Consider the following 26,017-nt stretch of genomic DNA (forward strand, 5'->3'; position numbering starts at 1 on the left):
TGTAGGTGTCTGAAAGAGATGGATTGCTCTGATTCCATACTTAATCTACTTATGCTTCTATCCACAGTCCTAATAATTGTTGTAGAAAAATGTTAAATATTAAAATATATTTATATCATTCTATGCATACACACACACACACATACACACACACACACAAAGCTTTTATTTAGAAAATCTGGTTCATTGAGCTTTGCACATTGCTTCAAATGAAGAAGATGGCAACACAATATTAGCAGTTGTCCGTGGCATCCCCAAATACCATACATAGCATATTACAATTAAAGAAAAATGAATTATTTATTTTTTAAAGCCCTAAATCTCATGAGAAGGTACAGAAATGCCCACCATTTGATGCAGATAAAAATTACATCAAAGAAACTCGGGATATATATCTCACTATACTCTAGATATCCTCTAGATACAAGATAAGGACTATAATAGGTATATTTCTTCTGAGGAAATATTTGTCTGGGCAAGACACAGCTTAAATTTTTATGGAAAATAAGAACCTCAAAGTGGGTAAGACCCACATCATACAAGTGACCGCAGCTATTTGATGGTGAGAGTATTTTGAGGGTTTCTGTGTGATTTTGTACATTCTGTACATTCCTATTAACACTGTTCCATGTGCCTTCAGCATATAGTTGCGCTGGCACATGACCACAGAAGCGTCTTTGGACAATGTTGGCTCTTCAGCTGTGAACTGGAGATGAATATCACACAACTAGCAGGGGAAACCTTTACCTTTTTATTTTAGAGCATTATTCTTATAGAAACTCTTCCAAATCCTTGTGACCTGTTAGACATGATGTCACCAGAATTGTCTGGCAGATAATATGTTTTCATGTCAAAAAAGGCAAGAAAACATTATTTCAATTTCCACAATCATGGTTAGAGAGGATCCAAGCCATCACTAAAAGGGCTCCCCAAAGCTACAGCAACCCAGGGCCAATCCGGTCTATTTCCGGGATATAATAATAATGAGGATTCTATACAACAGCAGTCCCTAACTTTTCTGGCTCCATAAACCAACAGAAACAGCAGCAGCAGCAGTGGCTGCAAAAAGTGAGAAGAATTGTTTTGTGAACACAACCTAGGTCCCATGCTTGTGCAAATAAAATATAAAAAAAAAACAGTTGGAATACTGCATCCAGTTCTGGTAACCACTATATAAGAAAGATGTTGAGACTCTGGAAAGAGTGCCCAGAAGAGCAACAAGAATGATTAGGGGAATAGAGCCTAAAACATACAAAATGGGTATGTCTAGTCTAATGAAAAAGGACTAGGACAGATGTGACAGCAGTGTTCCAATATTGAGGGGCTCCTACAAAAATGAAGGTGCCAAACTATTTTCTAAAGCACCAAAAGGCAAAATGAGAAACAATGGATGGAAACTAACCAAGGAAAGAAGCAACCTAGAACTAAGGAGAAATTTCTTGACAGTGATAGCAATCAACCAATAGAATAACTTGCCTTCAGAAGTTTCAAAAAGAGGGTGGACAGTCATTTATCTTAAGTGATATATGGTCTCCTTCTCAAGCAGGTGGGGGTTTGAATTAGAAGACCTCCAAGGTCCCTTATAACTTTATTATTCTATGTTCTAAATGAAGCTTCACATGCTTGCCTGCCACTTCTGTGGTCCAGTGGACTGCAGACAGGAGGTTGCTATACAAGTTCTTTTTTTTTTTAAGCAAAGTTTAATATACGAACATAGCCCTTTGGCTGTGTTAGTCAAGGAGGTAGTGAGTTCTAGAAGCAAATGTTCCTCTTTTGTCCATTCAAAATGTTATTTTCTTTCATTTATTACAGATATATTTTCAAAAAGGATAATATCTATAGATGGACAGATAATTAGGTTAATTAATTAATGTTCAATATATCACTTATTGTTATAAAAGAAGGCAGCAGTCTACTCCCTGATGGTCCTGGCCCTTCCTCCAAGTCCTCACTCTCCTCCACAGTCCATACCTGCTGCCGGCTAACCACAACAAGAACGCAGTTGCTCATAATATGATCACAGAGGTCATTTATGTAGAGTATGAAGAGAGTTGGTCCTAGAACACTGCCTTGGGGACCCCACTGTTGACAGGTATAGAATTTGATAGGACGCTCCCAATTTTGACCATTTGTTGTCTGTTTGATAGGAATGCTTCTGTCCAGTTATGCAGGTGTCCAGAGATACCATAAGATTTTAGTTTTAGGAGTAGTTTGTCGTGTACCACTGAATCAAAGGCTTTACAGAAGTCTATGTAAATTGCGTCTATTGCCTTGCCCTGACTGAGTTATGTAGTCCATATGTTTTTGCAGTGTAAGAGTTGCAGATTACAGGATAGTTTTTTTCTGAAACCAAATTGTTAATTAGAGAGTAGGTTGCTTGTTTCTTGTTTTGTGATCAGTACCAATAGTTCACTACATGAATGAAGATAGAAAAGTAATTCCCTAGAGTTCAAAATTACAACAGCTATTATAATGAACAATTAAGGCAATTGAACATTGAATTATTACCTGAAAATGGAAATGATATTCTTGGTTTTGTACATTTTTGCTTATGTTAATGTTGTACAGGTCAGTAAGTATATATGGGGTGCATTTGTATTTTTTAAAATTTCTAGACATAAAGTAGTCCCAGTGACTTTTAAAAGAAGCTGAAAATTGTAACATATCCCTTGGCTTAGAATTCATAAAGTAGAAAAATTGATGCAAAATCTGAAGTCATCTCATTTTTGCCAAAAACTAGATTCAGAGTAGGTTGAAAAAAGCAGGTAAAAGCTTAAATAGCACATCCATCACCGTGAGATTGTTGTTAATGTAAACAAAGCAAATATGGGAGAATGCATCATCTGTCATTTTTATAGAGCTTCAGATTGCTTTTATATCTTGGGCCACAGGGGTTTATTTTGCAGAAGTGCTAAATGGAACATCCGATGGAGCAGATTGTTGCCTAGGTAAGCTCTCACCACACAAAATATAGACAAGCTAAGATTCAGTAAAGAGTGTAGGAAATTTAAAGTAGATTCAGCAAAACTTTTTGTTAGCAGAGTATTCAGAGAGCTTCCCATACCCAATTTACACAATTTTGGGAAGTTAATATGACTCAGTTCAAGCCTCTAGATTGCACTTTCTCTTATAGAATCCCATCAAATTCTTGTGGTATCTCAGAATTCCATGGAACAGATTAAAAAGCCTTCTCTACATCAGTGTTTCTCCATCTCATCTGCTTAATGTGTGGATTTTAACTCCCAGAATGCCCTATGCTGACTAAGGATTTCTGGGAGATGTAGTCCACACATTTTAAAGTTGCTGAGGTTGAGAAGCATTGCTTTAGATTATCAGATTGGTCAGTGTTTACATTATGCTCTCTTTAGTACTAACACTGCTATCTTATTTGTCTCCTTTTTTCCCTGCATACCAGTTATGGAGATATGGTGCCCAAGACAATTGCTGGCAAGATATTTGGTTCCATTTGTTCGCTGAGTGGTGTGCTTGTCATTGCTCTTCCTGTACCAGTTATTGTTTCCAATTTCAGCCGAATTTACCATCAGAATCAAAGAGCTGATAAGCGACGAGCACAAAAGGTAAGATATACTGAAAGCTAAAATAAACATATTTTAGCTTGATTTCTACTGACACTAGCTTGCATCGGTTTTTCTATGAATAATATGTATTCATTGTTTAGTCTGTATTAAGCATCTTCCTTACACCTGGGTTTTTTTTCCTCTTCACAAGGTTAATTTGTTCAGGCAGAAAAATTTTAAACAGAAGCATAAATCTCTGAAAATACCTCAGTTGCTGTGGCAGTCATAAAGGTGAACTCAGGTGTTTTATGTCTATTATCATCATTATAATTATCATAATTACTTAACATCAAATTCTGAAATGTCACAATTTTCAGATAATGAATGCTAAAGCAAGTTATACTAGTGACAGAAAGAGTTTCCTAAAGCTCTAGTTGCCTTTACATTTTCTCACTATAGAAAAACCAAATAAAACTTAGTTGTGATAAGTTGGTGTGTGAGAGTTCTGTGCAAAAAACAGGAGGAAGTACCATCAGTTTTTGGAATCTGGCTCTGTCTTCTGATCACACACATTTCCCACTGTGCTTCTTCAGAACTAAGTCAAAATAATCCATCACCCCTCCTGGCCCTTATTTCATTATTCAAATCTTTCTTCTGAATATATCCATCATCTGAGGTAAGGTGAATAGCCACTCTGATAAAGAATTTATCTTTATGCCAGATCCAAATGCGCATCTTCAGGTTCTGAGGTCCATGACCAATTTTCTTAAGATTCAAAGTCAACACCTATATAGCTCAAGCTATTTTTTCCTGCTGGCATAATACAGTATTTTATTCCACTGGAATAGAGAATTTAATGGTGGTCCGGATATTGACTCTGTTAAATAGAATGAGAGAAGGACAACAAAGATGCAGGAACTTAAGGACATATCTTGTGAGGACAATCTGAAGGGACATGATGTTTAGTTTGAAGAAAAAAAGAGTGGGCATGAGATCAGGTATGTAGAAAGATGCCATAGGGAAAATGATCAGGAACTAAGAAGAGGAACAATTAATATTCTTAATGGTGCTTACACCTTGTTCAGATATAAGTTTTGTACAGCAGTAGAGGCCTCCACCTGTTGAGGTTATGGGTTTTCCCTCATTGGTGGTTTTAAATAAGAATCTCGGTGCTTAATTGGTTTTCTTACACACTTAGAGAGTTTGGATGCTAGATGGTCCCCATAGTATCTTCCAATTTCACAATTCTATGATTCAGTGATCCACTACAGGTATAATTTGAGGCTAATATTGCACTGTAATAATCACTTTAATAGCTAGTCTATAAATATTAGATTTCAACATCTAAGAAAGCTCTCTCTCTCTCTCTCTCTCTCTCTCTCTCACACACACACACACACACACACACACACACACACACACACACGGAGTGAGCATTAAATAATGTTGCTCTCAGTAAACCTGTAAATATAACAAAAGACAGCTGATGTGGCTGTCTGGCATTTTTACTCCTCTGGGGAAAATTCTGGTAATTGACTTTCTTCTAATTAGCTCTAATAGCACCTCAGCACCTCCCTCTCTTTTGCAGAAAAGACTGAAGCAGACCTCTTGCATATTTACCAGTGTTGACTGGTAAATCCAAGTGACAGGCAGAGAGACATGATCCATAATGAATTGGATGTTTCTTCTACCTGCAACAAAGAATGATGAACACACTATTGTTATAACACAAAAGGAGATAACAAATGGAAATGAGTGAGCTGTAAGAGAAGGGAGAAAAATAAAACATCTGCTAACTTCCATTTCACCCTCTATCCGGCAACTTTTAAAAAATAAGTTTCTATTATGTTACTTAAATGTTGCATTTCCCATTAAAAAGTTCACAGCTTCAATGACAAGGAGCTTCCAATAAATTTCCATTTTCATTCTAACTAGGCTAGGACCAGAACAGGTTTGCATAATATGATGTCATAAGATAACTTGAAATCTAGTGTCAGTAGCATAGTAGGAATGGATGGACAGTGAACCCAACATAGACCACATGTCTTCAAGAGAAACATGTGGTTCTATTGATATAAGCCACGTCAAACTTGCCACGCCACGTTGCCGTCACATGATGTTTTACCATGTTTCCCCCCTTTTGCGGAGCTGGGGTGGGCATGGCCTGCTTGTGACATATCCAGCCCATGGGCTGTCAGTTTGTCACCCCTAATATAAGCAATATAGACCTGATATGGATCAATATGTAGCCAGCCATGGCCTAAGAGGGCTACCTGTGTAGATATGTTTGATTCATTTACCAGATAACAGTCATAATTTTTACAGTCTATCCATCTCATATAACTAAAAAATGTATAGTGCTAATTATTAATTAGATCAGTTCAAATTGCCTACCACTTGTATCCTGGTTTATAATTGGTTTGTATTTGGTTTATATTTTTTTAAAAAGCTATAATCTCATTAAAGACAATGAGATCCACCCATACAAATGAACTAATTGAACTTCACTAGCCTTATTGGAACAAAACCATTGTTGTAAAGATGTTTGTCCCTAAGCACACTTTCTTAAATAGGATTTCTGGATGTTTAGTGTCAACTGAGGAGCTTTTACAGTGCTTTCATTCCAGCATTCCAAATGTTGAGTTAATAATCTGATATTCATGAGCCTTTTCTATGGTTGGAAAATTGCAGCTGAACAGGTTGGTACAATGGTACATTCAACTATCCTACAGCAACATAATGCCATCTTTTGTTGTAACCTTGGCAACAAAAAAGAAAACTTACCTGGATTCTTATGTTAGTTCTTTATATACACCAGTTCCAATCCTTAAAATATTATAAAATACAACAAATCATATTAACTATGATCTCCAGAACAGATCTTTTTAAATGCCCCTAAACAGAACCTTATTCTGTTACCACCAACAACAGTATTCACACCTCCATACCTCTAATTTAACAACAATAGCACTTCACTTTCTTAAAATAGTCCTTTTGATCACACGCTCTAAAAATACATACTTTTCACAGGAAACAATTTTATTCTAGAGAAATAATACCTCAAAATCCTTATGATTTGCATTATTTTACCTGTTATATTTTCCTGTATGTTGTCTTTTACTTTCCCAGGATCAGTGCATCACCTTAACGATACCATTCTGTATCAACTGTCCAGAGGGTTATTGAATTCATCCAGGAATATTTACATTGAAACCCCAAAATAGCAATTATTATAGCCACGTCTCTATTTTATCAAGCTGAACTCCATTTTGAGTGACAACATGAACATGTGGGGGTTTTTTTAAGCCACAATATGAACATGGTTCATTGCCTTCTTCAAGGATGTTTTTTCAACATGCCAGTCTAACTACAGCCATGGGATTTCTTCTTAGTCTTCCACAAAGTAATAGACAGATTTGACCCTGCTTAGCTTTTCAATTTCAGTATTCAGATGCAATATTCCACATTATTTTTTATGTAATGATCTCTACACTCAGAATTCTTCTTAAAGGGCAGCTTTATCAGCTCCTCTCATTTAAGCAATAATATACAGTATACTGCTTTAAACAGCATATATCCATGTAAAAATCCTGTATCTTTTGCAATATAGTTTATAAATAATATCAACCTTTGAAATATAAATTTAGTCCTTAGATTAAACAAAACTGTATTCCTCCACCTGTTTCTTCCTCTATCCAATACTGTCAGTAATTTATAACCTCCCAATTCACTTACTTTCTGACACCCAATTTTCTTTGCTATTAACTTCATGCTAAGGTGATTGATTGATGGTCTTACCAATGTTGTTCTCTCCCCCTCTCTCCCTCCCCCCCCCATACACACACATATTAACACACACATATTTTCTCATCACATTTAAATTTCTAATTTTCACTCTGCTGAAATAAATGTCTGAATTAAATAAAGTACACTAAGTGTAAACAATAGAAGAGAATATACATAGCTCAGGAGCTGTGGAGTCCTTGGGGCTCTCTAAGCTCAGAGACCACCAAGAACTCTAAATGGAAACAGGCAAGTACTTTTCACATAGCAAATATTCCAGTAAACATGCAACCAAACCGATTCATTAAAATCTATTTGAAGGTGCTGTGAAAAGATGAAATTTGAGGAGCTTTTAGACATCTAACACACCACTTTTTAATGATTATGATGCTATCCTTATTATATATATTAAATGGACATGATTTCATGGTTGAATGCATCTAAAGTTCTTTGCAATAATCTGTGGGGGAGATGCAAAGCCAGAAATCAAGGAATCCAAGACTGGAATGGAGAAGGACTTGCTTTGGATGTGAATGGAAACTGGCAGTGGCGGATTAAGGCTCACTGGTACTCTAAGCACTGACAAATCTTGGTGCCCCCCTCCTTTGTACATACTGTACAAACAAAGCCATATTTTCAACTTTGTGGTTCCCCCTTTAGGTCTGGTGCCCTAAGCACTTGCTTAGTCTCTTAATGGTTAATACAACACTGGAAACTGGCAAAGAATTGGTCAGGCTGATCCTCAGTTCCAGAAAATGAGGTGAAGGCAGGACTGGAGCAGGAAAAACTATGCAGGGACTGGAATGGGAGTAAGTGGCAGAATCTGAAATACAATAAGAAGCTGTTATTTGGCTTTTGAGATGCAGCTGAGGAGAAAGACAAAACAGAAATTAAATCAAATCAATAAAGCAAGATAGCTCAGGAATGAATCTACACTTCCACAACTGAGTGATCATGAAGTTGAAAACAGAGACCATAGTGTTCTATTTATAAAGTATTTCCAAACAGCATGGTTTTCACTCTATTTTCATACTCTCACTCAGTAATAAATTAGCTTGAAACTGAATTTTGTTCACTTCCACTTCGGTAGCCCTAGACGTATCTAAATAAGTCCCTCCAGACAATGATAAAAGGCCTTAAAAATGAATTCAATATTGTGTTAATTGAACTTCCCAGCTCCAACAGTATTAAAACTCCTCTGCCTGTACTCCATAAAAAAAGTTGCCACTTCTCTGCTATCAATAATTTTCAATGCATATTTTTGGCAAACAAAAAAAGAGATAGAGAATAGATGCAGATGTTATTGTGCTGAGCCTCTCTTTCTCTCTTTGCTTAATGATCTTGGCAAAAAAAAAAAGATCATAACATCACTTAATGACTATATTGTTTAACAATGAATATTCCTGTTCCTATTGTGGTTCCAGGATTACATGTATTGGAATGTTGGGGAAGAGAGAGAAAGAGGAGATAATGGCTTCCTTGAGTCAAGAGGCTGGAAAGCAGAATAAGGCAAGAGTTTATTGCACACTATATAATTTCCTTGCTACATAAGCAAGGCAAATCAATATGAACAGTAGTTTACACCAACTGTACAACTGATTCAAGACTGACTTGAAGAAATAAGATTGAGTTTTTTGATTATGCATGCTTTAGCATGATTAGGTTCCAGCAAATGCTAAGAAATGTCTTCCATGCACTCACATGCTGATAGGTAAAGCAACAGCAAAACCAAGAGTGAAACAGACAATGAAGAATCCTAATAATACAACCTCCCTCTCCCATAAAAACATCCTGTTTGCTCTAGTTTCAGTTAAAATAGCACTAAATTGGGGGGGAGATATGCTGCTTCAGCCTTCAAAACAAACTATTATAATGGGTGCAGTATAGGTCAAGACCTGATCCAAGAGCAGTGCATGGAATTCTGAGTGAAATCCTGAAACAGTACACTGAGTGCTGATATGCTAATAAGTTAGGTAAACACATGAAACAGCTATTCCTCAAACTGAGACACAGTGGAAATGAAGTAGTGAGCAATCTGCCTGAATTAAACGTTGAGATCTGTTGTCCAAATTCATGCTAGTGTGTTTAGACATTAATAATTTGCTAATTCGATTACAGTAATTTGGTAACTTTTGTAAGGTTCACTTCAGTACAACTGGGGATGAAGGTCTTTCATGGACATTTTTAAAACATGTTCTTCTAAGTGTAAAACATTGAATGAAGCTCATTTTGACTGAATGTCAAGGGTCTTATTTTGTGGAATATATTTAATAAGTCAATTATTAATTGACTTTCCAGACTAAACTAAGCTTAAATTATGTAATTTCAGGCACAGGATCTGAATTTTTAATACATTTCTAAAAAGACAGGAAAAAGAAAGAATTGGGAAAAATTAAGCTAGAATGTATAGCTTAATATATAGCGTAGGTGGAGACAGTAAAGATGGGGAAATAAAATGCCTTCTAGATATTTTCTTCCAAATCTCATACAATTGATCTTGCTGGGTGGAGCTGGTAAAAATCCCAAACATCTAGAGGGCATGATGTTACTCCCTAAATAAAACTTCCTACACACCACACACACACACACACACAAAAAACCCACTTGTGCTAATTTTCAGTACTGCAAAAAACTGTTCATTTCATGAACAGTTATATAACCTGTAGTACAAAAAAAGAAAATCCAACAAATAAAAAATGGATCTAGAGAGACTGTAGAACTGATTATTTCATGGAGACAAGTCTATTTTCCTCCCACTGTTTCATAAGAATATGGAACACTTTAAAAACAAAACAAAATCCTCCCATACAAAATCCAGCTTCCAAGCATACATAAGATATGCTCCCAAATGTTTTCCAATCCCTCACCCCATTCCATTTCAAGATTGGATTCCTGATGTTAAACCAATCAATTGGAAAAATACTATAATAATTTATAGGCCTGTGCAAAAGAGACTCTTTCAAGTATCTAAGGATGTATTATTTTTAAATTTAGCATTAGCAATAGCAATAGTGCTTAGACTTATATACCACTTCACAGTGCTTTGACAGCCCACTCTAAGCAGTTTTACAGAGTCAGCATATTGCCCCCAACAATCTGGATCCTCATTTTACCCACCTTGGAAAGTTGGAAGGCTGAGTCAACCTTGAGCCTGGTAAGACTCAATCTGACTGCCTGCTAAATTGCAGGCAGCCAGTCAGCAGTCAGCAGAAGTATCCTGCAGTACTGCATTCTAACCACCGCACCATCGCAGCTCTTAGCATTAGCATTAGATCCAGTGGTGGTGTGTGGAAAACTGTGCACACATTGGGTGCATGCACATTAGGTGCACACACAATCATGAACAGGTAGGAACCCACTGCTGATTAGAGCCTACTTTAGTCTCCTACTATCTAGCACATCTGGCAGCAAGGATTTCCTTTATTTTTGGTTTGGGGCAAGTACATCAGCATTTTCCCATGTGATGTTTAAAGTCATCTATGAATATTCTTCACTATTTATTTCAAGGGCATCTTCTTGGTCATTTGGCATTGAGGGAGATCCATTCATTGTCATCTTGGGAATTCAATTATTTTCCATATGGAGAATATTGTTTGTTTGTCTATTCATCTCAGAAGCATCACAATTAAAATAAGTATGGAGTATATGATCTGCAAGGCATAGTCTTTGCATGTGATTCTGTTATGTAATTTACAGGTGAAACTCTTTTGGGGCACTTCTTCACAGCAGTAGGATCCTACCTGTTCCACTACCAGTTTGGTGATTGCGCGTGCACACGCATGCACACATAATGCACACATACTTAATACACGCATGCAGCTATTCACACACCAGCTGAGGCTACAGTGCCTATCAGCTGAGAGGAGAAAGAAGAGAAAAGCACAGGGGCAGGTGGGAGGGACGATCCAGCACTTTTCTCTTCTTTCACCTCTCAGCTGATCATTGGAAGCTTTTTTACCACCAGTTTGGCCGAACCAGAATGAACCAATAGCCTACCACCACTGCTTCTTCGTCAGTAATAGGGTCAAAATAGTGAATCTTTAGGATTCGATAAAGGCATCTTTGTTGGAAGATGTCCAGTCTCTTGTTAATACTCACTGATGCCTTTCAGGTCTCACTGGACTAAAAAGGTTGTTGGGATCACTATAGGCAACTATAGTGAGACAAGCAAATGGAATTTAATATAGGTGATATTGATGAGGAGAACTAGATTGTATTGATCCTCTGGAAAATAGCTGTGTCTGCTTCTCCATTTTGTGAAATTACACTACCCAATAGTTTCAGACTTATTTCCAAAGAGTTGAGACTCCAGAAGTTGAACCCACCTTTGTCTCTGCAAGTCTGGAAGAAGATACAGCTCCTTTAACAAGGCCAAAATTTTGTTTTCCCCTCAAAATCTAAATCAGCCCTTTTGAAAATTTCTGTAGCCCGGATAGTTTCACCATGCTTAACAGTGTGCCTTACAAGAGAAAGCTCTTGCACTGGATTTGGAACTGAAGTACGGGTACAGCTTGACTTACAACTCTTCATTTAGTGACCATTCAAAGTTGCAGCGGCAATAAAAAATGAGTCATGACCATTTTTCACTTACGACTATTACAGTCTCCCCGTGATCACATGATCAAAACTCATATGCTTGGCAACTGGTTCATAATTATGATGGTTGCAGGGTCCCGGGATCATGTGATCACATTTTGCAAACTTTGGACAAGCAACCTAGATTCACTTAACAACCATGTTACTACCTTAACAACTGCAGTGATTCACTTAATAACTGTGGCAAGAAAAGTCATAAAATGGGGCAAACTCTCTTATCAAATGTTTTACTTAGCAACATAAATTTTGGGCTTAATTGTGGTCGTAACTCAAAGACTACCTGTACAGAAGAAAACGCAAGATGAGATTAAAAGGATGTACAGTATTCAAAATAAAGAAATTATCTGAACTTTTTTCCATGTCCACCTACCCAATTCCCTTGACAAACAGGTTCTTCTATCTCCCCAGCATATTGAAACATATGTTGTATTAGCCTATTCATTGCTTAGATTGCTCTTCTTTTCAAATAACCTGATAGAAATGGCTCAATGAGCAGGGAGATTCTGTTAGGTGTAACAAATCACATCTGTTTGTTCTATTTGTCCTTTTCAATACTGAAATAAGTTTTAGAAAGGAATGACTATAAATCAGATTTAGTATCACTGAAGAGAATAAAGGAATTTGTTGAGTTTACAAGAGAAAAGGGGGAGACACTATTATTAATATTGATTGCAAAGGCTCCTAGACAGTAGGCTACCACTATTCCTTACTACTCATTAATGTCATAAAATGAAAGGATGTCTTAAACACTTTTGAAATGGTTCACCTAATCTGGCCCTGCCTCAAGGGATACTCCATAGCTCATTCAGTTTATAAACTAATTCTGATTCTAAAAACACATTCACATACTCTAAGACTTACAGAAGAGTCTGAAGTTTTTAAACTTGAGACCCAATATTCAGAAACATAGAATACATAATACAAAAAGGGGTACCTTTTTCAATTTAGTCAGTAATCTTACTTTAAATAAAACTAGCATTAGTCGTGTAATGAAGTAGTCAATGTGTCAGACCACAGTCAGAGAGAGTTAGGATCAAATATAATTTATGTCTGTGATAGTTTGAAGGTTAACTTACCTCAAAAGGCTATTCTAAAGGTAATGTTCATGGCAGGGGGATCAACATGATTGCAACTTGACCTGCAAAAGATAGTAGAAATACATGACATGGGAGAACTTGTCATTGATTAAACTTAGCATTAGTTTAAGGAAATTACAATTTGATTCAATTACAATGCGATTATTTATGGCATAATTCATCATCTTTGCTAAGACTGTAAGGATGATTAGTACTACTAGAAGTATTGCTATATTTGATTTAAAAGTATATATATATTATGAGATATACATTTAATATCAATGCTTCCCATTTTCCTTTCTTCTTTATACTGTAGTATAGAACTATCCTTATTTCCCTGAAATAGTATGATTTTAAAAAAATCCATCTGCTATGTCATAATTATTTTGGCATTTCATTTATTTATTTAGCTTGGTGGTTTTCTTGTGGATACATCATTTTAGCTACAAATATTCTCCTCTCTAGACTCTCTTAGAGCTAGATGCGGTAAAAATGAAATCCATAATAAAACCAGGTGGTAAAATTTGGTCTTCAAGATAGCAGCATACCACATATATTGCAAACAAAATCAATTTTGCTAGCCAGAAGTCAGAAAAGATTTGGCAAAACAATGTCAGAGTAGATACAAAAAGCATACAAAAATCCAAAAAGCATGCAAAAGAAAGCTAAAGGAAAAAAAGAACAAATCCCCAATGTATTAGGTTGCATTAGCTCTGAAGGAATGTTTCAGTTCAAAAAAGCTACAGTCAAATCAAAACACCAAAGCACATTTGCAAATCTAAGTGAGAATCTATCGAGCCCCTAACAACAGAATATAATCCAGGAAGACAGATTCACAGTGAGTCTCATTAGTTAGCCCTCTTGTCAAGAAGATAAAGGATTAACATACAACATCCTGGGAACTGATCTGTAGTGTTCATTGATCAGGAATTAATTGAATTCACTAGACAGTTGAATTTATGTTCTCCCAGAGTGCTGAACCAGAGTTAACTTTCTTTTTTGCAGATATGACTAACCCTGAAATATGTTTGCTGGTGGTAATGTTTTGAGATACTCCCATTTTTTCAGCCATAGAAATCACTATTACAGGAACCATTTCAAAGCAATAAATCAAATCAGAGACTTTATCAATGTTCATGCTGCTGGGTTAATTCAGTGATTTTTTTTCTGGAGAGAGAGGGGAGAGAGAGAGAGGGAGGGAGAGGGAAAGAGAGAGAGAGAGATGGTTGACACTGAAGGGGGGTGAGTAGTAGGTTTTTTGAGCAATTGATTGGCCAATAACTTATGAGATCATTAAGATTCTATAAGACTATAAAAATAATGTAGAATGGAGGAGAAAGGAGAGCTAAAAGACAGTTTCCTCAGTCTACAAAGACTAGCTCCATAAATTGTATTGTATATTAAGAATAAACTACACTATCTTAAAACAATTCCATATAAATTCTAATGCATATACAAAAAAGTGAGAAGTCATGATACTGCGCATCTATGATTTTGTTTTCTAGTTAATATGAATGATCAAATATAATAACCAAACTAGTCCTGGAAGTTCGTTTCACTAACTTATGCTTCATGGGGTAGAAAACGAAAGGAAGCTGTGCAGCAATCCAGATAATGAGAACCTGCAGAGTATACATAATAGCACAATGTAATTTGCTCTGCTTTAAAAAAAAAATTAAAGAGTGAATTTTAGAACTGCTAAGCACCAAATTTATCTTGCAAAATTGGCTGCCAGCTGAGTAGCTCAAGGCTCCCCTTAAAACATCATATGAGTTTGTAACAAGTCTGTTGATGTGCATCCAAAACATAGAAATGGAAGGAAATAGCCCTGAAATACTTTGAACCAGCTTATATTGAATTAAAGAAGAAAAAGACATGAAGGAGAAAACAAGCAAACAATTTAAACTGAGGAAAACCCCGGGGATATGACTTAAAGTAAAATTTATTATAGTTGATCACACAGTCAACCAGATATTTAAACTGGTTTGGCATTTTTATTCATGTATAGAGTCCTTCCCAAAGATCATTAGAACATGAAAGCTGTTCCAAGTAAAGCTACCTTTTTGCAATTGGCTGGTGATGATTTTGTCAATGCTGTCGGTGTTCAACTGATGCTCCGAAAGTTTTAGATTTGTACATGGGGTGCCTATTGCTATTAGTACTATCTTTGCTTTTATTTTATTTTTTTGCCACAGTCATACTACTTCTATTTGAAGGTCTTTGTATTTTATGGATTTTGCCAGTTCTTTCCAAAATCTTTCCTTATATCAAATCAGATTGGTTAGTCCATTTAACTCAATGTCACTTACATTGACTAGCTGTAATTCACTAAGATTTCAAAGAGAAATTTCATAGGATATTGCTGGAATGGCAAATGAGACAGTGGGCTGCAATGGAAAACAGATTTTTTTTACTAAAGCATGGATTCTTAGTTACAAAGTGAAACACAAAAGAACCTTGGATGAGGCAGCCAATAGATTTTGTTAGCGTCATTGCTAAAATTGAAGTGATTAATGCTAAGATTTATGATTCCAGCAAAAATATTATAACATCCGATAATCTTTGAAAGATTAGTTTGGGTTCAGATATGCATTTTATAAGACCAAAATTGAGGCAATACCTTTTGATGAGCATAAAACCTGAAGAGTTATTTTTAAAAAGTGTTTCCTTACTCATGGATGAAATGCATTTCTCAGCCATTGTGCTTTTTAATTCATGTTGCACCCTTCCATTTATTTGTCAATGCCCTGGGCTAATGTGATTTTGAAGGTGTAAAACTTTCCCTCCATTATTCCTTTTTTTTCAGTACATCTTAAACATTTTGCACAATTTGAAAGTCAATCTATGAAAGTGTAAAAGTTAAAGCTTGTGGGGTATTGGTATTTAAATTGACATATAAAATAGCTGTCCAGCAATATATTTTTCCAAGTTTCAGAATGTATTAATCCCCAACCATAAACTATCTACCAAGCCACTTCCACTGTATCCTTCATACCATTTCTTTGCAAAGCCTTTATAACACTCACTTTATTTAATATTATCAGATAACTATTTCCTTGACTTATAGATATGGAAAATTTTCTCATCCCTTCATCCTCCTCACTCCAACCCCAGAAAACTTTATTCCACTTAAGAGAAACCCAAGAGGAAATATTGATGAGTTTCAAAAGGAAAAGCTTATTCCATATGCTCAATCAATTACATTGTTTTTCTAATATAACACTTCTATAATTCTTGCTTTTTATTTTATCATATACTTACTATACCTCTTGGTTATTCAAGACTTGAAGCTCTGTGGACATTTCTCAATATAGATATTAAAAGCATAACATAGAAACATTACCTTAAAATTAGAATATAAAAAATGTACAGAATACAAACTTTGGTTGCAGTAGAAGGTGTTGATATGACTCAGATATCACATGGTGCACTTGCTTTTAGTCATGGAGAAAAAATATTTTGCCCTTCAGCCTTCAAATGTTGCAAAATCTCTTCAAATTATATTGAACCATATATCTATATAAATAATCCTTGTTTTGAGAATCCTTCATTATTTTCAGATTTAGCCTTTTCCAGTATCACCCAGGACATTACAAAAATTAGAAGATTAATTAGACCCAAGTGCAAACTCCTGTCATGTCAAGTTTTAGTGAGAAAGGATGGGGTTGGTTATAGTGCATACCACTTCTTATGCCACATCAAAGGTGCAACCAACACTTTCATAGTTGTTATTATGCCATGTTTTCCTACACCATGTAGGAAGAAGAGGTAAAATTGTTGTGGAGCGGCGGAATAACCTGAGGCAAACACGGAGCGAACTTCAGCTTTTACTTTATTGTAACAATAAAGGGTTGCCGTGCTAACAAGGCAGCCAGCTGGCGAACAACAGCTGATGCTATTTGACAGCTCCCTTTTATAGCCGTCTGTCAAATGGCATCAGCCAATAGGAACGGTCCGTGTTCCTGCTGGAAACACGGACCATAGTTTGTAGTTCAGCGGCTGTGTCATCAACAGGGAACTGTTGATAGGCCTGTGACATGTCTAATTTAGCGAAAATGGTTCCTGGCTCAAAAGAATGTAGTAGGTGCTGGATAACAGGGACTGGATAAGTGCTGATTTGTAAATATTTATTCAATGACGTCTTGTAATCTGCACAGATTCTTATGCTACCATCTTTCTTCAGGGGTGTCACTATTGGGGTTTCCCATTTTGCGAAGTCCACAGGCTCTAATACACCCTGTTTAATTAATTTGTCAAGCTCCATGTCTAATTTGGGGCAGATTGCAAAAGGTACCCTTCAAGGCTTTAAACGGATTGGTACTGCCTGAGGGTCCAAGTTGAAAGATATCGGGGTTCCTGAATAACAGCCCAGCCCTTCACTGAATACATCAGCATAGTCATTAAACAAGGTGTCCAGTTCAGCATTTGTAATAGAGTGGATTCCGCTTATATGGAGGCCAAGGGCAGGGAACCAGTCTAACCCCAACAGGCTAGGGAGAGCACCATCCACTACCACTAAAGGTAAGTGACCTTTAAAATTTTGAAATTGTACAAAAACTTGCCTTTTCCGATGACTGGGATGGTTCTGCCTTGGTAGTCGCATAGGGTTAACTGGCAGCCGTGAAGCTTCTTCTTAGCCATTCTGGGAAGTAGTTGTTTCAAAGTGCTCCATGAGATGATGGACAGTGATGAGCCTGTGTCAACCTCCATCCTGCAAGGTTTTCCTTCTATAGAAACAAAACACTAATTTTGTTAGAGCCTTTGTTAGTCAGCTTGGCTTGATAGCAGGTAAAACAGTCTTCAACTTGTTTTTGGAAATGTTGGGTTGTCTGAGGCTTTTGGGCAAAAGTCTTTCCTGCTTGACAGATCCTGGCTAAATGACCCTTCCTCTGGCATTTTAGACAAATGGCATTCCTGAACTTGCAGGATGCCCTGAGGTGGTTTCCCCCACAGCTTAGACAAATGGGCTGATGCCTTGGAGGTAGATTGGGGTTTGGCCTGTTTTCCCCTTGAGTGGTTTTTTTGCTGCCTGAGGCGATTTACATCATTAGCCTCTTCATAGCCTTCTTCTGAGGAGGCTTCATCATAATGGATGGCTGAGCTGCCCTGGCTAATTGGATTTCCCTGAATTTCTGCTGCTGAAAGTGCTGATAGTTCAGCAGCTTGAGACTCTTCAATTGCTAATTTAAGGGTTAAATCCCCTTTAGTCAATAGACTCCTTTGTAGCTTAAATCCCTGACTCCACAAACTAGTTGGTCTAATAACATGTCTTCCAGATAGTCTCTAAACCCACAATGCAAGGCAGCTGTTCCTAGGGCAGCCATGTACCCATTAATAGTCCCTCCCTCAGCCTGAATCCGTCTCCTAAAAGGATGATGCCTGGCAATTTGGGATGGCTTCAGGGAATAGTGGTTGGAAAGAATTTCCTGCAATTCTTCCCATGGAACAGTCTTAATTGAACGTGAAACCAATAATGCTGTGGCAGTGTCAAACACTGTGGCTCCGCAAAAACTTAAAAAGTAGGACTTTTTCCTATGGTCGGAAATGTCAGCAAGGTCCATGGCATCTAGGAAACAGTCAAATCGGTTTCTGTAGGACTCCCATATTTCCACTGTCGGTCTGAAAGGTGGGAATGCAGGGTTCAAAGTCATCTCGACTCAGCGGTGCCAGATCTTTTGAGGAAAGTTGAAATTCGCACTCGCAAATAGTGACAGTAGCTCTTAAAGTGACATTCAGCTCGGTAGTGACTTCAGCTCTTTTTGTAGTGACTTCGCTCAGCGATTCTTTGCCCGGTTGCCTCTTATAGGTATCCCGTCCTCGTCACCAGTGTTGTGGAGCGGCAGAATAACCTGAGGCAAACAATTCAGCTTTTACTTTATTGTAACAATAAAGGGTTGCCACAGCTGCCACGCTAACAAGGCAGCCAGCTGGCGGACAACAGCTGATGCCATTTGACAGCTCCCTTTTATAGCCGGCTGTCAAATGGCATCAGCCAATAGGAACGGTCCATGTTCCTGCTGGAAACACGGACCAGAGTGAAGACTTCAGCTCAGTCTTTTCCGAACGCCACAAAAATAGTTTTGCAAACTCCTTATAGTTCATTCATCATCTTCTCTATTGTATGGATGGGGATAGAACTATTTACAATAGCCTCAATTTATTATACCATTTCCCTGGTTTTGTTTAATTCGAAGAACGAAAGATCCATCATTCAAATGAAATTGGAATGGGTATAGAACTACTTTACTGCTTGTTTAAAAAATGTTTCTCATTACTCTCTGTTTATTAGCATTATTTAAACCTTCTTTTCAGTTTATCTTGAAAACAAATGTCGAACTGGTCCATTTTTGATTCTGAAGCAACAGAATCTTTAGCTGTTTCAGTTTTTTGAATTTGTAGTATTTTCTTGATAAGCTGTTGTGCACTAATTTCTATTTATATTTATAAACTTCCTTTTCTACCACTTCTACTTTTTTTCAGAAAAAAATTGGTCTGGAATAGTTTGATTGTAAGCATAATGATGACCCCCTACCAACCTTCCTAAATGGTCTTGGAATGAAATGGAAATTGTGACAAAATCTGATACCATAAATGATGTTGTAACTTTGAGGGAAAGATGTGAGGAAATATGAAAATGGCACAATAATACCAGTAAATATTACCCATGTTTATGATTAATGAAAACCAATAATATTTCAGCTCTACAATCCATGTTTCCAGAGGCTGGGACAGATGTGATTGTAGTTGGCAAAGGCAAAAATGAAGAGTGATGATGAGATGAATGTTTAACACAGGATTTATGACATATTGCCTCAGAGAAAGATGTCTCACACGTTTGTCAATAAAGATGTCAGTAACATAACAGATAGGCTGATGAATTCTAAAAATATTCATTTGTCTAACAAAAAAAAATCAATGCCCAAAACAAAACAAAAAAAGAGGTAAATGGCACAGCATATGAAAGTAAGATCTCATATTTTGAAAATACCAGGACTTATTATAATTGATGGATCTGTCGCAATCACCGTTAAATATCAAAGATATTTCAGAGTTCACTCTCTGAAGCTCTGATTCCATTCCCCTAATTCATTAAGAAGAAAGAAAAATCTCAAAACAAGCCTTTGGGTTTATATATTGACCTACATGTAAACTATAGGTTAAATAAAACATTAACATGCTTCATATTATCAATTCAAAACTAACAACAGGTTGAAATAGTGGTTTTTAGATTCCTATCCAGATTCTTGGAAGAATTAATTAACATTGCTAAATTTTTGATTTAGTTGATGTAAATCTGCTTCCAGAATTATAAAATAGAACTATTTAGAGTCTAAAAACTAAGAGACTTGAAACTTTCTAAAATGGATGCTGGGTAAGAAAACTGAAACTAAAAATTAAAGGTGGATTTAGCATCAGCCTAGGAGCTTGTGGGCCAAGCAAAAGTTTTTAAAGGAAGTGCCTGAGAAATATGAATATATCTCTAAGAGGCTCAAGAGGGAATCTTTGAGAATAAGCTCCTAATTTGCATACATTGGCATTTTGTGTATACAGCAAAATCTGAAGAAGGATTCTTTTGAAAGAGAGTGCAAGGTTCAGAGGTTTTTTTTGTTTTGTTTTGTTTCTTCTTCCAATTTTTCACTTCATGTTCAGTTACTTCAATTACCTTTCTTTCCCTCACATTGATTTTGGCCTTCATCTTGAGAATGGTAACTTACACCCAGGTTTGTCCATTAAGATTACTCTGCATCTGAAAATGTCCTATTTTAAGTGCTCACAGAATATAAATTTACACATATGTCTCCCTCTTTGGTCAATAGAGCCAGGAATACAATTTATGTTATTTATGATTCAACCTAAAATTTCTTCACTGTCAAGATTGACCCACCACAAGACCCATTTAATTGGCAAACTAAAGAATAGAATGTAGTAGAGTAGAGTAGAGTAGAGTAGAGTAGTAGGTAGGGTAGGGTAGGGTAGGGTAGGGTAGGGTAGGAGAGAAGAGAAGAGAAGAGAAGAGAAGAGAAGAGAAGAGAAGAGAAGAGAAGAGAAGAGAAGAGAAGAGAAGAGAATAACAGAGTTGGAAGGGACCTTGGAGGTCTTCTAGTCCAACCCGCTGCTCAGGCAGGAAACCCTATACCATTTCAGACAAATGGCTGTCCAATCTCTTTTTTAAAAAAAAATTCCAGTATTGGAGCATTCACAACTTTGGAGGCAAGTTGTTTCACTGATTAATTGTTCTAACTGTCAGGAAAATTTTTTTCTTAGTTCTAGCTTCTCTCCTTAATTAAATGTAAAGAATGCATGACTCCTGAGATATTTAAAAAATCACAAATAGAATATTAAAGAAAATATTCAGAATTTGACGGAATATTTTGTGTTGCAAATACAGCTTCTCATGACCAGGATTTATATCAAAATCAGTAAAAGACTTTCCATCAGAAATCTTTTAGTCACGCAGATTGTCTTTCAAGCATCCTTTTCTTCACGTATGTCTGATGGTAAGTGTCAAGCAGATCAAACAAAAGTAAAAACCAAAAGCAATTTTAAATTTTTTGTTCCCCTGTCAGCTCTCTAGTCAGGCAGACTCATACCATGTGGCATACAGAAAGCATCTCAGTTTTCCTAAACTACCAGTTGTGATAATTAGGGCCCATTCTAGCTGAGATGTGTACCAACACCATAGAGCAGAATCATGAGCCAGGGAAATAAGTCTCCATGACAACTGGAGTAAATGTGTTACTAAAATGGACTCCTATTCCATGTTTGGCAGATGAATGGCATTGGCAACTTTTGTTTTTCTGCCTTTGATGTAAGGTTGTATGTTCTTTGTATAAGATTTTGGTTATGCATTCATCTTTAAGAGAGCTAGAGTTATGTATTTGAGAATTGATAAAAAAAAAAAAAATTTTTAAAAAAGAACAGATTTTCAGAAAGATCTTACAACATTTGATATACTGGTTTATTATTATAAAACCTTTAAGGTTTCAGGATGCTACAGAGAATGAAACATATAAACAGGAAATTAGAAAATTAATAAATCCCTGACAATAAAAAAAAATCCTACCCAAAATATTAAGTGGGTTTTCTTTTTAATGATTTTTAGCAGAATAAGTTGTATTAACAGAGGGATACAATCAAGATCAAGTGAGGTACTAATACCACTCTATAAAGCCTTAGTAAGACCACACCTAGAGTACTACATCCAATTTTGATCACCACATTATAAAAAAGATGTTGAGACTCTAGAAAAAGTACAGAGGAGCAACCAGGATAATGAGGGGACTGGAGGCTAAAACATACAATGAATGGTTGCAGGAACTGGGCTTGGCTAGTCTAGTAAAGAGAAGGACCAGTGGAGACATTATAGTGGTCTTCCAATATTTGAGGGGCTGCCACAGAGATGAAGGGGTCAAACTATTTTCTAAAGCACCCAAAGGCCAGACAAGGAATATAATGGATGGAAACTGAACAAGGGGAGATTTTACTTGGAAATAAGGAGAAACTTTCTGACAGTGAAAACAATCAACCAATGGAACACCTTGCCCTGGGAAATTGTGGGAGTGCCATCACTTGAGACTTTCAAGACGAGATTGGACTGCCATTTGTCAGAAATGATGTTGGGTCTCCCGCTTGGGCGGGGGTGGTGGTCTAGATGACCTATAAGGTCCCTTCCAATTCTGATTATCTGTTATCTAACAGAATAAGGGGTTGGAAAGGACCTTAGAGATCCTCTAGTCCAGTCACCTGCTCAGGCAGGAAACTCTATATCATTTCAGACAAATGGTTGTCCAATCCCTTAAAAACCCTCAACTTCTGGAGGCAAATTGTTCCAATGATTTTTGTTCTAACTGTCAGGAAGTTTCTTCTTAGTTCTAGGTTGATTCTCTTCTTGATTAGTTTCCATCCTTTGTTTCTTGTCATGCCTTCAGTTGCTTTGGGAAATAGGTTGCCCCCTCTTTTTTCTGACAGCCCCTTAGTTATTGGGACATGGCTATAAATTCACCCCTAATCCTTATTTTCATTAAACTAGGCATACCCAATTCATGCAACTGTTCTTCATATGTTTTACCGTCCAATTCCCCAATCATCTTTGTTGCTCTTCTCTGCATTCTTGCTATAATCTCAACATCTTTTTTTTATATACTGGCAACTAGCATCTTACACCATCATCCAGCTATCACTGCAGCAATAAATCATTAATGAGACAGGCTGTAACTCATCCTAGCAATGGCTGGGTGATGCTGTAATATGCTATAAATCAACAGCCACAGAACCTTTACAAATCAGACACCATTGCAGTTCCATAAAATCATAACAAGGAGGATCATAGCAGAGCAAGTTCATGCTCAGAATTTTCTTAGGGATTACAGGTAATCCTTGATTTATAACTAACTGATCTTGGAATTATGATGATAAATCATCACAGATGTAAACTGAGACACCAACGTTACAAGAAGTGATTTTCTAGACTTTTTCACAGCAAACACTGTGGATATTAAAAGAACCCATTAATTCAACAGGAATATTTTGCCAAAAACCAGCAAAAATATTCTGCAAATGACAAAATATATTGCAAATTGCAGTCATGTGGTGGCAAAACATTATGAGTAGTCATAAAGCTGTCCCGTCTTCAAGGGTGGGATTCTACAGGTTCTCACCTATTATCTAGAACCCGTCGTTAACTTTCTAAGCAGTTCAGAGAACCAGTTGTTGGAAGAAATCTCCTTTTGTTTTTCTCTACCCTTCTTACATTCTTGGCAGTATGCCTAGACTTACTGTCTCTGAAGGAAGTTTTTTTTTCTTTGCTGGTACTTTCTTAAAGGGGAAGGGTTGTTTTAAGCTTTTTATACTGCTGTTGGGAGGAAATACTCCCCTGTTGGAGTTAGCACTTTGAAGAAATAATTGAATAATGAAGCAGAGCTGCCAGAAAGAAGCTTTTAATGACAAGGAACCAAAATGAGTGACATTCAGCAAGGCTTCTTGGCTAGCTAGAAAGATTGACATTCAAACATGATTACATACCCTTTTTGAGTTTTGGTCTAAAACTGGTGACCATTCAAAGTTACAACGGCACTGAAAAAAGTGACTTATGACCATTTTTCACATGACCATTGCAGCATCCCCACTGTCATGAGAGGCAGGCGAGAAGAAGCGCCCCTTGATGTGAGTGACATTGAGTTGGCCACGCCCACCCAGTCACATGACCAGTAAGTCATGCCAACCACAGCTAAGCCACGCCCACAGAACCGGTTGTTAAAAAAATTGAATCCCACCCCTGCCTGTCTTCAAATACAGTCATCTGATTATGAAAAGGCAGTGCAACCATTTACAATGACCATTCCATGGTCATTGTAACTTTAAATGGTTGAAAAGCAACTGGTCATTAAACAAGGATTATCTGTATAATACAACACCATCAATAGTATGCTCATGAACTAAACAGCTCTCCCCCTTATGCTATCAATCATCATTTGCAAAATTTAACATGTGAGTAAATAGGGATAGGTGAAGACAGACAGTAAGATGTCCTCAAATTATTTAAAGTTCTGAGAATAAAATCAGCATAAAGAGCTGTGGTGGCACAGTGGTTAGAATGCTGTACTGCAGATTAACTCACTGCTCACTCCAGTTCAATTCTGAATAGCTCAAAGTTGATTCAGCCTTCCATCCTTCCAAGATTGGTAAAATGAGGACCCAGTTGACTCTGGGTCAACTGCTTAGAGAGGACTGTAAAGCACTGAGAAGCGGTAAAGAAGTCTAAGTGCTATTGCTATTTCACTTGAGCTTGGCAACATTCTTGTGATAGGTCAGAGTTTAAGCCAGATATGACACTGATAGTTCCAAATGGTCCTGAAAGTATTTGATTTTCATAAAAGCAAATTTGTCAGATCTTATTGTGATATGACCATGGTGCTACTGGACCATCTGTATTACTCTAGATAGTGTGAATAATGAATTACAAAGAGAGAAAACTATCCCAATATTAAAATATGAAAGTTGTTTCAAAATCTAGATATCAATTAGATATCAATTCATGTGTAGAAGTAACCATGCTGACTAAATCAAATATCTAACTGAATAGGAAGTTCTGCAACATATCTGAAAGGGATTCTATGGATTTTAAAAGTGACTAAATCTAGTCCAGTCTAGCTACAGAATCTGCCTCTTTAATCATCTTGTATATCTGTACTTACTGAGTTCCATATCCCAGTCATTGTTCTATAAATAGATTGGAAATTATGTTCTTCTGTGTTGAAGAAGATAAAATGATACACTGCGTTTGCAATGATGATCAGTTTCTTTACCAGCCAAGGGCAAATAAGATTAAAAAGGAATTCCATATAAGAAGAGAATGGAATTGTTCATCTTCAGAAACTAATGAAGATAGATATGGAATAAAGTGTAGCTTCATACTGTTCGCAATTTTATTAAATTATGAAATATGAGTTCTAACCAATTAAATTTCCATGTGCATAATTAATATGTTCCCTCAGCTGTTCAAAAGATAGAGCAGAAGCAAGCTTTGATACAGAAGTTTTACATGAATCTTTTTCTTTTCTAAATGAATTAAACTGTATGACCTTGTCCTTTATCCCTACACTATCATTACAGGTACAAATACACTGCACATGTTCTCTGTTAGCTACAAGGTTACCTCTTTGTTATGTGATAAAGTGGTTTAACAGATACTAAATGGAATGCACATGAACAAATGTGTCCAGTGTTACCATTTTTATTCATGCTCAGATGAACATGGATTCTAGATTACTTTTATAGGAGCAGTCATGCATTCCTCATTTTTTTTTCTACAAAAAGAATTGATTCAGTGATTCTTTTTGTGTCATAGGAACATTTCTTACAATTCTTTTCTACTCTGCTTTCTAAGACGAAGACAACATGATCTTTGTAATTGACTGTGACAGGTAAAGCATGGAAAAAGTTTACAAACTACTGTTCTCATAGGCAACTTAAGCACTGTCTTTTATACAGAGTCAAAAAAAAGTATGCCTTTGGTCTCTTCACTTCTCCTTGAGAACAAAATGG

The 26,017-nt window shown here is 36.7% G+C and overlaps 1 protein-coding gene across 2 annotated transcripts in view; it reads left to right on the forward strand.

Annotated features, from left to right (window-relative positions):
• KCND3 (potassium voltage-gated channel subfamily D member 3) overlaps positions 1-26,017 on the forward strand; it is a 302,322-nt gene that overhangs the window by 235,096 nt on the left and 41,209 nt on the right. For both annotated transcript variants that reach the window (XM_026713039.2, XM_026713040.2), the window contains exon 3: positions 3,416-3,578. In XM_026713039.2, coding sequence (XP_026568824.1) covers positions 3,416-3,578 — 163 coding nt within the window. The remainder of the gene's footprint in view (positions 1-3,415; positions 3,579-26,017) is intronic.

This window comes from Pseudonaja textilis, chromosome 3, assembly GCF_049901715.1.
Source record: "Pseudonaja textilis isolate UNSWEBS1 chromosome 3, rPseTex1.2, whole genome shotgun sequence".
Classification (NCBI taxonomy): Eukaryota; Metazoa; Chordata; class Lepidosauria; order Squamata; family Elapidae; genus Pseudonaja; species Pseudonaja textilis.